This window comes from Enhydra lutris, unplaced genomic scaffold (assembly GCF_002288905.1).
Source record: "Enhydra lutris kenyoni isolate GAN:26980312 unplaced genomic scaffold, ASM228890v2 scaffoldscaffold76, whole genome shotgun sequence".
NCBI classification, from domain to species: domain Eukaryota; kingdom Metazoa; phylum Chordata; class Mammalia; order Carnivora; family Mustelidae; genus Enhydra; species Enhydra lutris.
Genome location: NW_019154160.1, coordinates 1,362,701 through 1,379,933, shown reverse-complemented (window position 1 = coordinate 1,379,933; position 17,233 = coordinate 1,362,701). Strand labels below are relative to the sequence as shown.

The window sequence follows — 17,233 nt, the reverse complement described above, 5'->3', positions numbered from 1 at the left end:
ACAGTTTTTATCTCTGTGACTCCGTGCCCAGCTCTTAGAAAACACTCGATATATGTCTGAGGAATCGACAGTGCAAAATCTATCTGCACCAACTATGCCAAAAGCCAGAGAAAAAGCTACTTTACATGTAGAACCTGATTGAAAATAGTGTTTTGGCCACTAAGTCCCTATATAAGAACAAAACTGAAAAAACTACTTTTATGTTCAGAAACTCAAGCTGAATTTTGTTTGGTTGGAACTTATTAACTTGCTCTGAAAACTGCCCCAGTAATTGCTAATTAAACTTTATAAAGGCACTCGGCCAAGGGCATTAAAAGTCAAACAAAAATATTAAAACACACACAAACACCTCTTTTGCACCTAAAATCAAGTTTTAATTTTTTTAAAAATTTAGAATAGTCTATTAAACCATGTATTTTAAGTCCTAGAAATATTACAGAAAAATTCTAAAAATATTGTTTCATATGATTTTGAATATTTACTCAGCTCTAATGCTGATGATATACTCTAAATTATAAAACAAGTTCTGAAGACATTTTAGGGACTTTAATGTATGTTTAGTCTAGTAGGGATAAAAATTTATTTACCTCTATAGGCCTAACAAAAGAATCCTCCCAAGTAACAGCACAGAGAATTTATTAGAGGGGGAATAAAACACGAAAGAGAAATGTTCTAAGAAGGAAAAACAGATAAACTCATTTATTTCAGAAGAATAATTATCTGATCATTTAAAGCCTATTCTAGGATCAGGTTAGAGAAATCAGTACATGAAAACAACTCGGTCTGAGACAAAGCCGGGAAATTTAAGACATTTTAAATATAAAGATGCAATTTACCCAAATTATCAACTAAGGGCTTTAATGAAGAAGAAGCATTAGAAATGTAAAAAGAACCCTAATTAATGAATCTGCTAATAGTTCTTCCCTCAGTGCGGTCTTACCCATTTCCCTAAAGAAGCTGGAAAATGGATCTTGACTGAGTACCTGGTAAAAAGAAAAAAAACCATCCTTTCAAATATAATTTTTCTCTAAAACTACTTTTCACATGAGTTCATACGACATGTGATGTTCTGAAAACAAACACACAAAAGATGCAGTGATTTATCTACAAATACTTCCACTTACAGAGGCTTTATGAACACATCGGCAGTATTTAGCCCGTGAGGATTCACTAATCATAGAATCAGTCTGTCTCTGTCCAATTCCTATTCTGACAAACTTACTAGTTTCTTAAAACATACAGAAGTAGTTTAAAATCTCAAGTCCTAGACCAGATGAAGTACAAGTTAGGAAACGTGTTTTTACATTCCGTTTCTTTACATTATTTGGCTGAAAGTACGAGTTTGGGATCAGAAAGTCGGCACATATTTGGTTAAACTTCTATCTGGATTGGAAAAACTAGTTAAAAGTTCTTTGGAAGTAATTTGGTGATGTGAATCATATAAAGGACTTCAGACTTACTTTCCCCAGCAGGTAACGTAATATATTCTTGAACTAGGTTCTTCACGTAAGCATTTAAAGACGGTGTCTCGGGAAGTCCAGTGGGACTACAGGCTGAGGCTCGCCCAAAACAGCTTTCATTAACACGCAGCCAATCACAGAGCTAGGAAAGAAAAGAGTCATTACTTTATTTTAAAAACCTAACTGAGCAAAGGGTTTCTGATTTCCCTAAGCCAAGTTTCTTTCCTCCACGATAAACTGAATTTAAATATCTGAACACAACAGGGGTGCCTGCGGGGCTCAGTCACATAAGCATCTGACTTCAGCTCAGGTCATGGTCTCAGGGTCCTGGGGTAGAGTCCCGGGTCAGGCTTCCTGCTCAGCGAGGAGTGTGCTTGTCCCTCTGTCCCTCCCCCTGCTCGTGCCCCGCCCCCTCAAATAAATAAAATCTTAAAAAAAAAAAAAACTCAACACAACAAAGTAATAGAACATTTAGTCACGACTGAATTCTACAGAGCATGCAGACAGAAAAAATATGTGTATCCGTATATATACATGTGCGTGTATCTATACGTGAATATATAAACTTCATTTACAGGCAAGAATTTTTAAAGTACCTAATATATAGTGCACATTTTGGTAAGGTTTTCTAAAGAACATCTCTGTGAAAAATGACACATTATGTAAACCGAATTACAACCGTAAATTAAAATAAAATTGAAATTCATTCCTGCTTCCTATACTAAAACAAGGTATGTTTGTTTTTCTATTAGTTATAATTAAAGTTTCTACCCTCCTCACAAGTGTACTTTCTATCACATGTGCATTTTTTAAAACATATTAACTTAAAAGAGGCATACTAGTCCTTCTTCGTTCTTTTTTAAAAGATTTGCAAATCTAAAAGTCACAGAATTCATCTTTGATCACAAGTAATAGTGAATTTTGTTTTGAAATTGAATTATGTTCTCAGTTTTCTTTTTTTTTTTAATTTATTTATTTGACATACAGAGATCACAAGTAGGCAGAGAGGCAGGCAGAGAGAGACGGAGAAGCAGGCTCCCTGCTGAGCAGAGAGCCCGATGTGGGGCTCGATCCCAGGACCCTGGGATCTTGACCTGAGCAGAGGCTTTAACCCACTGAGCCCCCCAGCGCCCCCTCAGTTTTCTTTTTATAGCATATCTCTTACTTTACAAATTCAACATATGAATTTAAATATGAAGCAAATAACTATGAAGTAAGTCTTTCTAAAAAGTAAGAATTTTTTTAAAAAGTATTCCTTGCATTGGGGTTCACCAAAATTACATACAAGGAGACAATAATGTCTTGACCAGAGACAAACCTGACGAACAAACGAATCCGTTAAGACTAAAACTGACATCCCATTGCTGCCAACGAACGAGCAGTTCTGTAACAGTAAAGAAGCTGCTCCGTGTAGGTCTTTACCGAGTCGGGTCGTTATAAAATCTAACAGTGAGGTCAGCCAGGAGACTGATCTTTCGACAGAATAGACTTTTTCTTTGTTATTTCTGTCAAACTGGCCACACTACATTTCTCAACTATTGCTATGAAACGCATGAGGTTTTACAAATCTTGCATTTCCCACAAGCACTGTCCTATTATAACAAAACTGACAAACTCAAATTCATACTTGCTGCTTCTATCAAATCTGTCCCAGGATTCAGAATGTTTTCTCTCCAAAGAGTTTTCATGTCAGAATTATGGTTTAAAATGGCATTTACCTCGCAGTCTCTGGGAGACAGGTTCCCTTGATTTCCCATTAAAATGCAAATCTCAAAAGTTTATTTGCATTCTGCCAAGACAATGAGAAGATGCCACAGACTGGGGGGAAATATTTGTAAAAGACCCATATCTGGAAAAGGGTTGGTCTCCTAAATATACAAAGAACTCTTAAAACTTAACATTAAGAAAACATTCAATCTGATTTTTTAAAATGGGCAAAAGATAAAAACAAACACCTCACCAAAGAACACATACAAAGAGCAAATAGCATATGAAAAGATGCTCAATGTCACAGGTCCCTACAGAATTGCAAATTAAAACAAGCTACCACTACACACCTCACAGGACGGCTAAAGTCCACATCACGGACAGCACCAAAAGCTGACAAGGACACGGGGCAACAGGAAAACTCCTTCACTGCTGTGGGAATACAAAATGGTCCTCCCACTTTGGAAGACAATTTGGTAGCTCCTTAAAAAACTGAAAATTTTCTTAACATCTAATCCAGGAACTGTGCCCCTTAGTATTTATTCAAATGAGTTGAAAGTTTATATCCATACAAGAACCCACATGTGCATGTTTATAGCAGCCTTATTCATAATTGATAGAATTTAAAAACAACCAAGATGTCCTTCAGGAGGTAAATGAACAAACAGTGGTACATCAGACAACGGGATGTTATTCAGGGATAAAAAGACATGAGCTATCAGGCCATGAAAAGCCATGGAAGAACCTTAAATGTGTATTTCTTAGTGAAAGAAGTTAATCCAAAAACGCTTAATAGTGTAAGATTCCAACTATACCACATCCTGGAAAAGGCAAAACCATGGACACAGAGAAAACATCAGGGGTTGCCAAGGGTTGGGGGGCGGGTGTGGCATGAGAGAAGAGACAGATAAAATGGTGGAACACGGGGGATTTTTAGGGCAATGAAACTAACCAGTGTGATATTATAATGGTGAGTACATGTTATTATATGTTTGTCAAAGTCCATAGAATATACAACAAAAAGAGTGAACTCGAATGTAAACTATGGACATTACTTAATTATCATGTATCAATATCGGCTCATCAATCATTAGTACAAGATTTTAATAACAGAGGCGGTGAGGAGGTGTGTGGGAACTCTCTGTACTTCCTATTCAATTTTTCTGTGAACCTAAAACTGCTCTGAAAAATAAAGTCTGTTAATTTAAAAACTTACTTCGCTGGAGCTAGATAAAATTGCCATTTCCTTAGGTTAAAAGGGACTGAATATCAATGATCTTACATGATTCAACATACAGAGATTTACACAATAATGAGAACACCACTACACTGCAAGTTAGACTCTATAGCAACATCTACATTAGGGGACATATATATACTTGCTTCTATTTTTAAACCAAAGAATTAAAGTTTGGGTTCAGCTATGAACCACCAGACGTCAGCTTCCTGAAGACGGCGGCCATGTTTATCTCGCTGACCTTGTATTCCCAAAACTCAGCTCAGAGCCTGCGGTGTACAAGGTGTCCAATAAATAGTTTTCAAACAAGGAAGACATAAAGAGATAAGCAAACATACCAAGAGAAAGTTAAAAAGAAGGAAAAACATGAAGACAAGTTACTGAATTAGAGAAGAGAGAAAATCAGAACAAATTAGGAAATCTAGGGGGGCTGCCTGCTGACCAATAATAAGACAACATCTGGCTGGTCAAGGGGGAAAAGACCGTAATGGCAGAGTGTGCTTACACTTGGTGGGGACCAAGCATCGTCTGAAACATTGCCACGTGCACTTTCTCAATGACACCTCACAGCTCGTGCCACACACCAGAATAAATTCCAGATGGATTAACCACAATTTGCAAACTAGACCTATCGATGCAATGACAGACCTCATCTGAATACTTAAAGCCAAATATATGAACAAAATGCAAAAAACAAACACATTTATTGGACATCTGGAGCAATTTAAACACCAAATATTTAAAATCAAGAAATGATCATTAACATTTGTAGGTGTGCTAAGGGCCTATTTAGGCCCTTTCAAAGTCTTTATCTTTTAGCAGCACGTATTTCCAGATGAAATGGTAAGATCTGAGACAAACGTCCAACAAAAGGAACTGATTAAATAAATTCTAAAATGTTTCATCAACTGAATTTTTAAATATTACATAGTGGAGAGTTAGCAACATGTTAAAAATGCTCAAATGTATGTGAAGATGAAAAATAAAATTCCGAATGGTATAACCGTTACTTTGTTTAGAAAATCATACATGTTAATCTATCACTTTAAATGTAAGCCTATAGAGTGAGAAAGCAAGACTGAGAATATGTATACTGAAAAACTTAATAATTAAGCCAAAAAAATCTGGATTTAGTTTGATTGTAGACATCACAGGTGATTTTTATTTTCTTCATACAGTTCTCTATTTTTCAGATTCCACCTAATTAGACGCATTATGATTAAGAAAATCAAATTCTCATTTTTAAAGACCCCGATTTTCTTTGTCTTCATTCCCTCCATTACCCTACTACTCTATGCCCTTATGATTTCCCACCTGAATTATCTTAACACGGTTCAAGCTGATTTCTCGTTTCCCTCTGTGCATCCACAGACGGACTTGCCTTCTGGTTTTTTTTGTTTTGTTTTGTTTTTTTAACAGACAGAGATCACAGGCAGGCAGAGAGAGAGGAGGAAGCAGGCTTCCCACTGAGCAGATAGCCCGATGCGGGGCTCAATCCCAGGATCCTAGGATCATGACCCAAGCCGAAGGCAGAGGCCCCAACCCACTGAGCCACGCAGGCGCCCCCCGACTTGCCTTCTAAAAGAAATAATCACATCCCTGCCCTCTGTGATCTCTTAAGCAGTGGAGAAATAGAATTCTTTTTTTGAAAAGCTCCCTGTCCTCAAAAACCACAGAACCTGCAGTGGACACAGACTGGGATCCAACCAGCTCTGCAAGGGCTAAGAACCAACAGGAATAGCGTGACCAGAGCTCCAGAGGGGAGGACGCAGACCCCTGACGACCCCACACAGAAGAGCAGCCCCGCGAGGCCAGGGGCCTGCAGCGCCGTCGCAGGGTCTCTACTCTCCAGAAGAGGAAGGGCGTGTAGGATTGGTTTGATGCAGAAAGTCAGGAAGAATCTGCAATTACCAAAATGTCAGACTCGGGCAACTGGGCGATGAAGTGCCATGGACAGACAGAAAAAAACAGCAAGAGGAGGTCCATGTCGTTGCTTTTGAGTCTAACGTCTTCCTCACTCCTGATCCATCTCATCCAGATTTGCAATCTGCCCACGAGCGCTTCCTTTCTCTTCTAAGTCTGTCTCTATCCCAAACACTGTCCAGTCTCCCCTTAAGAGTCTCAGCAGCATGATTATTTAGGTTCACTCAAAGCAAATATACAATATTTAAAAACCTCTGTTGGTAGGTAACAAAGCCATCATTATATTTTACATAAGTGACTAGTGAGTTCAGTTAGAAAACAACTTTTTATGACTTTTCAAAGACATTATTATTATTTTCCATCTCACCTCTGTCCACAATGAGGTTCCTCGTCCTAAGGACTCCTCTTGTCTCAGAGACATGAGAAAAGTTGAAACATCTGAAAGGGTCACCTTCTCCTATACGGGAGGAAGAGAGGGACGGTGTCAGGGCAGTTTAAAAAAATGACTCCTTTAAAAATTTTTAATAAAATGAAATCACTGTAAAAGCAAGTTAACATACCACTTAAAGTAGAATATTATTAGTTAAATCAAAAGAAAGCTTTTTAAAAAAAAATCTGACTTTAGAAAAGATATTGACTACAAGCAATCAATATGTTACTATATAAAGTGAAAGATTATTTTCTAAGTCTATTATCCTTATGATCAAGATTACTATCTTAGGGGTGCCTGGGTGGCTCAGTGGGTTGGGGCCTCTGCCTTTGGGCTCAGGTCGTGATCCTGAAGTTCTGGGATTGAGCCCTGAGTTGGGCTCTCTGCTCAGCTGGGAGCCTGCTTCCTCCTCTCTCTCTGCCTGCCTCTCTGCCTACTTGTGATCTCTCTGTCAAATAGATAAATGAAGTCTTTAAAAAAAAAAAAAAAAAAAAGATTACTGTCTTAGAGACAAGATGGTCAGAGTCTAAAAGCAAAAACAAATACATTCGATAAGAAGTTACTTAAGTTGAAAAGTGAAGCTGACTTTCAAAGCCATGGAAACAACTCCCAGCCTTCTGAAAACCACAGAAGTCTTTTCATTCCCTTAAGGCTGTACATCTTGAATTAAGATACCTTGCTCTAGGCCAAGTGTCAGCAAAACCACTCAGCTCTTTTGTAAATAAAGTTTTAACTTATTTTAGCCACTTTATTTATAAACTGTCCATGGCAGCTTTTAAGTAATTATAACAGAGACCACGAACTTAAAAAAGGACTTTTCTGGCCCTTCACAGAAGAAGTTTGCTGACCCCTATTCCCGGCAATAGTAGCAAAGGGGCTCTGTAAAAAAACAAAAGATACTACAGACTTCTTAAAGATCAATTTTTGGGAAGATGTGCAGAAAAAGTATAGAGGAAATCAGGCAAAAGCTTCCAAGGGTCCTGTCCCAGGGGAGTCACCCAAGACAGCTTTAATCCCGCCAGCAATTAGCTGTCCCTACGTGTGAACTGTTGTCTACAAGGGAAGCCGGTTACAGACCCACGGCTCAGGGTTCTTACTGGGAGGATTTTTACTGGCACCCCTGCTGAGCACACTCCAAGAGTCCAGACTCCGAGAAGGAAAGCAGGTGTCAGGGTAAACCACACCGTTTGTGTACACACCGGGCACAGTCCATCACTCTCCCGAGTCAGCACAGGGGGAGCCCTCCTGACACCCACATTCCAGGCCTCCAACAAGCACCGGGCTGACTTTACGGGCAGGGCTTTCTAGTGAGAGCATCACAGACCTGCTCCGTTCACACGTTTTTGCACACTTATTCAGGGAGAAAAACTCATAGACTGAAGTATCCCGAGTAAAAGACAAACTTACCACATCTACTAAATTCATGGCCGTCTGAAGAAGATAGCACTGTGCGGCCCCTCTCAGCAGGACCTGGTGGGTGATCATCGTGCGCTGCAGAACGTCCCTGATGTCAGAAAACAGAAACATGCATTTCCATGTTCCCAAAGACAGTTCTGGTAACTTGTAAATACTGACAAGCTCATCTAGAGTCTCTACAACTCCCAATGTAGAGAGTCACTGTCAGTACACTTTCAAAGCTATTATTTCCTTAAGGTCTCTCTGGTAGAGCTCGATTTTAATATGAAATACATCTCTTCCAAAAAACTGTAAATAAAGATACTATTAAAGTAAGAGTTCTACATTTTTTGAAAATCTTTGCAATCATTATTACTGTTTGATATTTTTATCTCTAGTTTTCTGCATATCAATGTAATATAAGAAAACCTTATTGGCCTGGTCTTAAAATTAAATCCAATAGCATGTATTGCGGCACATATTTAAATTAGTAATTCATAAAACAAAATAAGTCCAACCATATAAGTCAACTTTTTACTTCTCAATACAAAATTACGAGCTCAAAAGAGCAAGCTCACATCCCAATGCCAGTATTAACTAAAACGACTCACTATAGGCTAAAGCAGAGGGGAAAACAAAATTTACTGACGGAAAGTTACTGCAGACGACCCTATGTGAACATCCGAACGTGTGTGAACACAGAGTAGATTACCTGAGAGCAAGAAGCCCTTCTATACCCAGGGCTTTACATCTTGGGACATTTGCCAAAGCCTTAGACAGAAACAAAATGGGAATGGCACACCAATGTCTGCTTGTCATCTTCTGAATAAACTTTAGTAGGAAACTACCTGAAAGAGAAGGTTTTAAAATGTCACTGTCGCCAAGAATCTCACGGAAAGCTGCTGGGCACCGTCAGCAGGTATGAAATGCAAATCGAAAACCATGCGTGGCACCTAAGAAACAGCGCAGAGGATCGTCGGGGAAGGGAGGGAAAACGGAACGGGAAGAAATCAGAGAGGGAGACAAACCAGGAGAGACTCTGGGCTCTGGGAAACAAACTGGGTTGCTGGAGGGGTGGTGGGTGGGGGAAAGGGGTAACCGGGTGATGGGCATTAAGAAGGGCAGGTGTGGTGATGAGCGCTGGGTGTCACACACAACTAATGAATCACTGAACACTACACCAAAAACTAATGAGGCCAACTCAGGCTGGCTAACTGAATTTAAATTAAAAAAAAAAAAAAAAAAAATGAGATAGAACTTCAAATCCATGAGGACGGCTCTCGCCAAAAGCACAGACACTAACAAGTGCTGGCACGGAAAGAGAAACTAGACTCTCATACACTGCTGGTGGAACGCAAGACGGCACGGCCAGTGTAGAAAACGGTTACACCGAGATAGTTACACTGAGTTACACCGAGAACTACCATCGGCACCAACAACTGCACTCCTAGGCATACACTCAAGAGAACGGAAAGCACGTGTTCGTACAAAAACTTGTACGTGAATATTCACAGTAGCATTTTCCAGATGGCTACCAACTGCTAAAGGATAAATAAAATGTGTGATATCTGTACAGTAGAGTATTACTTAGCCATAAAAAAGAATGAAATACTGAAACATGGGTCCTTACTGGATGACTCGTTCACGGCTGATGAACCAGACATAAATTAAAAGGCCACATATTCTAGGATTCCATTTACAGGAAATGACTAGAATCAGCAAATCTGTAGAGGAAGGAGATTAGTAGCTGACAGAAGCTGGTGGGAAAGGAGAACGGAAAGGGATCGGTGATGGGTGGCGAAAATATTCTTTCTGGGAGTGATGAAAATATTCTAGAGTTAATGGTGATGGTCACAGAACTTAGTGAATGCACGAAAAACCAATGAAAGAAACACTTTAAAAGGACGAGTTTTGTGGTCTGTGAATTCTAGCTCAACAAACCTGTTGGGGGAAAAAAAATCAGTGCTATTTCAATCTCAGCCCCGTAAAATAAGTACTCTACTATATTGCAGAGATTCTGATAACCACACAACTATGAAAAAAAGAAAAAGTTTAAAGTGTAAGATCAATTTTTTCTAGTGTTAGAAACCAGTCCTCTGTTGGGAGAGGTTAAAGAAAAACACGGTAAGAATTACTGATGATAGATGGCCTCTCATATCTGCGTGCAGTAACATTAGATCACATATGCCATTTCTTACTCCCTCCGGATCTGGTCACTAATTTTCCATCTTGAGATACCAAGGTTAAGGTTCTCTGTTCTGCCTTCTCTGCTAGTAAGTGACTTCTTAAAGACCCTCAAGTCACATAATTAGTGAAATGTCTGTTTCCTCTGATCATCACTGTAGAATGACCCAAGAAATCCCTGGAAGCTCCTGAAAGGAGCTTGTGTTTTATTTTATGTTTAGTTATAAAACAATATTTTATATTATGTAGTTATTTTATATTTTATATATAAAATATATTTTATATCTTCCAAATACCTAGCACGAAACATTTAAGATACTCACTGGGAACTGTTGACTGAAAAATGTACTAAGTAAAAAACTGAGTAAACACTGTACTTGCCTTCTCTTCTGTTGGACTAATTAAGTTCCACTTTGCCTAACGCCTCACTCATGGCACAGGGAAGATGGGGATGGCCACACTTCCATTTCACATTTGTTCAACACACTTACAAGCGTCCACAGCATGCTGGCCATGGCCAAGGACAGCAGGCACGCATACCCTCGGGGCGCTCCCAGCACCCTCCCTCTTTCCGCACTGCTGACCTGGGATGGGCCAACATGGTCAGCAAAGCAATCCCCAGACTGCATATGCTTCTGTCTTCTGGCAAACTACAGAACTTCTGAGAGAATCTTCTCCACGAACTAATTTTTTTAAAAAAGTAATCGAATGAGCCAATTTTCTAGACACCTAAAGTTGGGATACACAGATCATCTTTTTGCTTTTTTTATCCCTGACTTCTGAGCAGACATTACCGTTGGTCATTGTTTTACCCTGTTTGCAGACAAAATACAAAAGGAAATGTGTGTCTGTTTCATACCCAGGGTCGCTTTATGAGCCACAAAGCCACAAGTGAAGAAAGGACCCAGGAAGTAGAGTTAAGTCCTTCTGCGGCTCAACTAACAAAATAACACTGGTGTTGCTCTCTGCTTACCAACTTAACTCACCAGAAAGGAAGGTAAATCACCAATCCAAAGAAGTGGGTATTTCTAAGATACAAGCTCTACATAAAGCAGGAGTATTTTTCTTCTACCTGTCAAGTTCCTGTCTATAGTGGGGCAGTTTTGCCACAATGGATATTCTGTTTGCAACTTTTTCCTGAACCCAGGTCGCTCTTTCTTCAACCATTTTACTAATTTTGGGGAAGCGAATAGAGAAAACTAAAGATGGCCATCAGCAGCACACGTTCTAAAATGACTTCCACACTCCTCGAGCCAATACTGGCAATATGTGTTATGTGTCAAGGCAAAAGTTGTACCCAACTACAATGAACACCTGTAAGATTCTGAAAAATATATATATATTCCAGAAAAAGAAAACTATTTTGAAAGTACTGATTATAATAGTCATAGGATAGTGCTTATCACCAATATACTAAAAATTTTAAAGCTAATAAATTAAAAAAACTTTTTACTGACACATACTCTTTATTTCTTCTGGAAGAAGAGAAACATAAGTGACTAAAAACTTCTGTAATTTCAATCCCAGTGGAGAACCACTTCCTATCAGCTGGCCTGGGGACCTATAGACAAATGAGGGAAAAAAAAAAACAAATATTTAAAATTTACAAGTAAGCATACCGAAACTAAGTGAACTATGGCTCAAAAGTCTTTCAACAACAATCAGATCATCTTTTTCTAAACCTGCATTTTATTTATCAGTGAAATTCTGAAGATCCTTCTGAATACGAAACATCAGGATCTTCTAGGAAAACAGACATGAGTTAGTATCATAACATACTAAGTAGACACGGATTTCCTTTTTATGATACTTTCCCTGACACACACTATGAATCTTGCTAAAATAGCATCATCTTAAAAAAGTCTAAAAGTGATCACTTTCAATCGTATTTTATTGTTTCCAACATATACTCCAACGATTTAAAATCTTTAAGTATTAAATAAAAGAAATTTCATTCATAGAAAAACATATCTGAGTAATTACTGACTTCTGTAAGAACATTTAATTGTCAACGTCTACTACAGTCATGTTTTCTCCTGCTATATGGTTCCACCAGGAACATTATCTGTTAATTGAACACATTAGAGTGTGCGGAAACTGAAGGCATTTCATAATAAATGTGTCTGTCGCCTCCTTGAGAGGCACCGAGTAGGTTTTACTGCTCTCCAGCTGTCTAACTGCTTCACAGAACTCTTCAATAGTAATGAGCTATTTGAAAACTAATTGGTGAATCAAGTGTTCCTATGCTCTTTTGATATTTGTTAAACAGGATTAAATATTAGTATAACTTAGCACAAACTAATTTAAAAGTTTTAAAGGAACTGGCAGTTGGGGGGAGAGGGGCTTGTCTGTTTAGAGATACTGAACCGAAGACTTGCACGTATACATTTAGTTCATCAGGGTCCAAAAGATCCCTGAAGTTCAGAGACAGGGGACCATTCTGAAGGTGTAATTCGAGAGCATGGAGAAGGCTCAGAAAACGAGGCTGTGGCACAACCGTCCTCACTGTCTGCCTGCAGAGAAGGGGCAGGAAGTGACATATTTACAATCACGGCAGCCTCTGTCAGTTGGGAAAGGACAAGGTCAGTGAGCCCTGAGGCACTGGACTGGAATCAGACCCACGGAGGTGAACCTGTGGGTTTTCACGTGGATGGAGGTGGATGGATGGACAGACAGACCTTGCAGCAGACACAGGTGGGTAAGTCTACTCAGCAGACAGAGCTAGGAAACCAACGTCCTCCCACGGGGAGGGATAGAGCAATTAAACAGACATGGTGACATAGTGACATCAGGGGAATGTGGATGAAATACATGGGAATTCTAGGAATTATCCTCACAAGTTTTCTTTAAGTCAAAACAAAAAGTTTGAAAGAAAAAAGAAAGGAAAAAACATTTAGAGCGTTGGTCAGCCAAAGTCACCACAATTTCCAAGACAGTGTGAATCAGAGCAAGAGAAAGAAAGTACGCTTGGCGAGGTACGCTTTCCATAAACCCCAAGCATGGAAGCATTCAAGGTGAGAAAGAAAACCAGAACAAAAAAAGAAGGAACACGTGATACAACCAATAGAAGGCGAGCAAGAAGACGAACACACACAGAAGGGACTTCATAGTAAGAAAAAGCTGAATGTCTGTCCGGTACACGTGTCATGTACCGAATGCATTAACAGCCTGGTCGTATTTCATGAACACGTGACATTTCTGTATCGAGGACGTATTACTACGTGGCCGCTGGATAACACAATGTTTGCTTACCTGCTATACAGAGAGCTCTCTGAAAGTGCATCCATTAATGGTCCAATAATAAACTAAAACAAAACAAAATGTAATTGACATTCAGTTACAGCTGCAACTCTGGGAAGCCGGCTTGCCTTAGCTGCATATCAACAGGACTGCAGACGAGCTGTTCTGAGCAAAGCTGATCTCTTCCACTGCAGGCTAACTCGGGGCTCATTGTGGAGGGGACCTTAATTCCCCTGCCACAACCGAGTAAGTGCAGAACCTTCCCACCTGATGGAAACTGAGGAAGAGAGATCAGAGAGGGCCAGCAAGGAAAAAGGGGCCCAAAGGAGAAATACACAAAGGAAAATAAGCATAGTGACACAGAAAAACAAGAGATACTCAAGAGAAAATGTAAGCCCCTGTGTCTGGAAAACAAAATGGGAAAAAATTCAAAAATATGACAAGGTATTGGGTCAAAAAAGCAAGTGTATAGGAAATACAGGAAAGGCAGGAGAGCGTGGAAAATGATGCATCTCAGAACACGACAGCACGTCATCAGTTAGGAAGGGTTCCCGGGCACCTCCGAGGGTAAGTGTCCCCACCCTGGTGATCACGTGACTCAGTGGCGCACCAAAACTTAAAACCCCAGCGGTAATTCTCAAGTCTCGGTGTGATTTCTGACGAATGTAAGTAGAGATGCTCATGAATCCAGCTCAAAGGCAACGTCTGCTTAACACAGGAGCTGACAATAGTCACTGGCTCACAACCAGGGGAGCGGCACCACTGCACAAACAGCAACTATTCAGAGATCCGCGCTGGGAAAACAGCATCATTACGCTCATCTATAAAAGCTCACTTGCTCTGAGAGCGCCCTCGTAGAGAGGCAACAAATGTCTTTACCTCTCATCTTTTTTTTTTTTTTTTAAAGATTCCATTTACTTACCTGACCGAGAGAGAGATCACAAGTAGGTAGAGAGGCAGGCAGAGAGAGAGGGGGAAGCAGGCTCCCTGCTGAGCAGAGAGCCCGATGCGGGGCTCGATCCCAGAACCCTGAGACCATGACCTGAGCTGAAGGCAGAGGCTTCACCCACTGAGCCACCCAGGCGCCCCCACCTCTCATCTCTTGAGAAAGGGAGCAAGGGGGAAGAAAAAGGCTATCATTACCTCAGAAAACTCTGGTGCAAATGGAAGACTCTTTGTTTCATACAGCTCCAAAAAATGGATGACACCTTCTTTGGTCAGGATTTTATTCTCACTTTCGAACATTCTTTTATAAATGCACATGTGCCAGGAGGGGTGAAAGAGCCAGCACCCTGTGGAGACAGACCACGCAACGCTGACACGGATCCCACGGAAATCTGAAACTGTCGCTCCTCTGCTTAAAACCCTTGACTGGCTCCTCATACTCTTGGGAAAAAATCTGAATGAGGCATGAAGCGACCGTGAGAACGAGGCCGACGCCACCACCCTGGGCCACGCTGGGCCTTTGGGTCCTCGGCCTCGCTGAGCTGTCCCAGCTCAGGGCTCCCTCACACACTGCAGTCTCAGCTCCGTGCTCCCTCCTGAGGTGTGCCTGCCCCGACGGCCCTGCTCCCTGTATATCCATTTCCATCCCTTATTTGGTACCTTCCTAGAACTTATCGTTACCACTTTTTTTTTTCATGGGAAAGAGACAAAAATTACGTGAAAAACTATCTCACCCCTTTATCCCTAGCACTTAGCATATCCTGGACCCTAAGTGAATCTCCACTAAATATATAAATGAGTGGGGAAAAAACCCAAAAGAGAATAAATATATACCCAGAGGTATTTTTTTTAAACTCTTTTGAAATATCTTTTAATTCTTCTAGAAAAAATTTACTCAGCATTTTTAACTCACAGCATTCTAGAAATGAACTGGTCCTTTATTTGTCATTCACACCAAGATGCTTGCTTGTTCAATGCTTTGGCGATGGCAGTTTTTCCATACCTGTCACTGTTATTCGATTTGGTTTGCCAAGAGCCGTGGGCAAAATGTGGTAATAAGAGAATCATTTTACTAGTAAATGCATAAGTGAAGTCACAACAGGATTCAATTAAATTCTAGCCCCAGGGGACGACAGAGTCTAAGAAAAATCCCACTGTATCAGAAAACAACTACAGGACTTACTGGGGAAAGCTCAGCTCCTGAGGGGGTCAAACTATTAAAGTTGTAATTATCTGGAGTCGGCACTAAAATCCATTTACCCAGGTTAATTCTGGTGGGTAAACACAATAGTGCAGCAGCTCATCATTCATATGCAAACCAAACACACAAAAATGCATTTAGCTGTTTTGTTGATACAAGCCCAGTCTCATGAAATAATGTTAGGAAGCTCCAGTTTCTATTTCTCCCAAGAAGCTCCCAAAACACAGTACCGATTAAAGCCTTAACAACCACACTTAAAATTGTATCTTGGAATCTTCCTTAAAGTCCAAGATCTAGAATAATAACTGAAATCCCAAAAAAGTAATGAACAATGAAACAGAGATAGAGAATAAGAATGGAGAGCAGTTGATATATAACACCAAAGAGCCATCATGAAAAATGTAGAATATACCATCATCAAAACATTCCTAAAGAGCCCTCATCTGTGAAGGGTGCACACTCAAATGACTTCAGACAACAGGGTCTGCTGTAGGGGTTGGGGTGTGCTTCAGGATCAATGGCGGGCAGAGGGGTGGGGGAGGGTACAGAGGGTCGAGGCCGGCCATGGGCTGGTCCCTGCTGAAGCTGGGCGGTGGGGCTCGCTTTACTTATTCCTTCCCTTCTGTAAGTGTTTCAAATGCTCGGTGATCACAAGTTTACAAAATTAACCATATTGCTAAATTACGGCAAACTGCGCACTCATTTAAAGATTTGTTCTCAAAGCCCACTGCAGGATACAGGTAAACGCGTCTGGACACGCTGCTGGATAAGCCAGAACGTTAGGAACCATCAGTCCCGGAAGGCAGGAATCTGGAATGTGAACAGCTGTTCTCTCGGTGGCGGCAGATGCATATCTCCTGTTACACTTTGAAGGTTTTTCCAGATTCTCTATAATGCGCTGAGTTATTTACAAAATCAAGGAGGAAAAAGAGCTATAAACGTTATACAAATCAAAATACAAGTAGCCATTACCATTTTCCTCTGACACTGCATATTCAAACAGACTGTTTAGCTTTGGTAAAACCGGCTTTATGACGTGGATCTGAAAACAAAAACAAAAAAAATATGAAATAAAAACCTTTAAAAATTAAGATAAACTTCAAAAATTCCGATGAAACTTACTTTCATCTATTGTACAACAGTAGCCCTACTACGCAGAAGGTGCCTGATTCTTCCGGTTTTTATATCCTATGAATTCCAGCTATGAGACTGAGTGTGGCAAAGCTAATGAGCAGGACCTAGGATATGGTGACAGTAACGTCACATTGTACAGTGTTATCATAAAGCGTTATGTCATGTAATCCTCAACTGCCCTGGGAAATAGGCAGGGTTGATAATACCAACAGATTACAAAGAGGGCAAAAAAACATTCTCTTGAGGTACTCAAGGGATGTTCAAGGTCACATGTAGAGTAGGGCCAGACTACTATAGGCAAATGTAGGTAAATTAGAGTTTCTAATAAATTATGGAGTCTTATGCATCTACTGATAAAGGAAAACTGTAAAAATGTA

General features: G+C 40.1%; 1 protein-coding gene across 4 annotated transcripts in view; it reads right to left on the bottom strand.

Annotated features, from left to right (window-relative positions):
* The window catches only part of LOC111160485 (TAR (HIV-1) RNA binding protein 1), an 84,901-nt gene that overhangs the window by 59,872 nt on the left and 7,796 nt on the right, over positions 1 to 17,233 (bottom strand). For all 4 annotated transcript variants that reach the window (XR_002641485.1, XM_022523630.1, XM_022523631.1 and 1 more), the window contains exons 3-10: positions 16,695 to 16,764; positions 14,720 to 14,868; positions 13,589 to 13,641; positions 11,800 to 11,897; positions 8,865 to 9,000; positions 8,165 to 8,261; positions 6,695 to 6,784; positions 1,461 to 1,602 (exon numbers count right to left, since the gene is read on the bottom strand). Coding sequence is in view for 3 of the 4 variants with exons in the window: in XM_022523630.1 (XP_022379338.1) it covers positions 1,461 to 1,602; positions 6,695 to 6,784; positions 8,165 to 8,261; positions 8,865 to 9,000; positions 11,800 to 11,897; positions 13,589 to 13,641; positions 14,720 to 14,868; positions 16,695 to 16,764 (835 nt within the window). In the remaining variant the exon portion in view is untranslated. The remainder of the gene's footprint in view (positions 1 to 1,460; positions 1,603 to 6,694; positions 6,785 to 8,164; positions 8,262 to 8,864; positions 9,001 to 11,799; positions 11,898 to 13,588; positions 13,642 to 14,719; positions 14,869 to 16,694; positions 16,765 to 17,233) is intronic.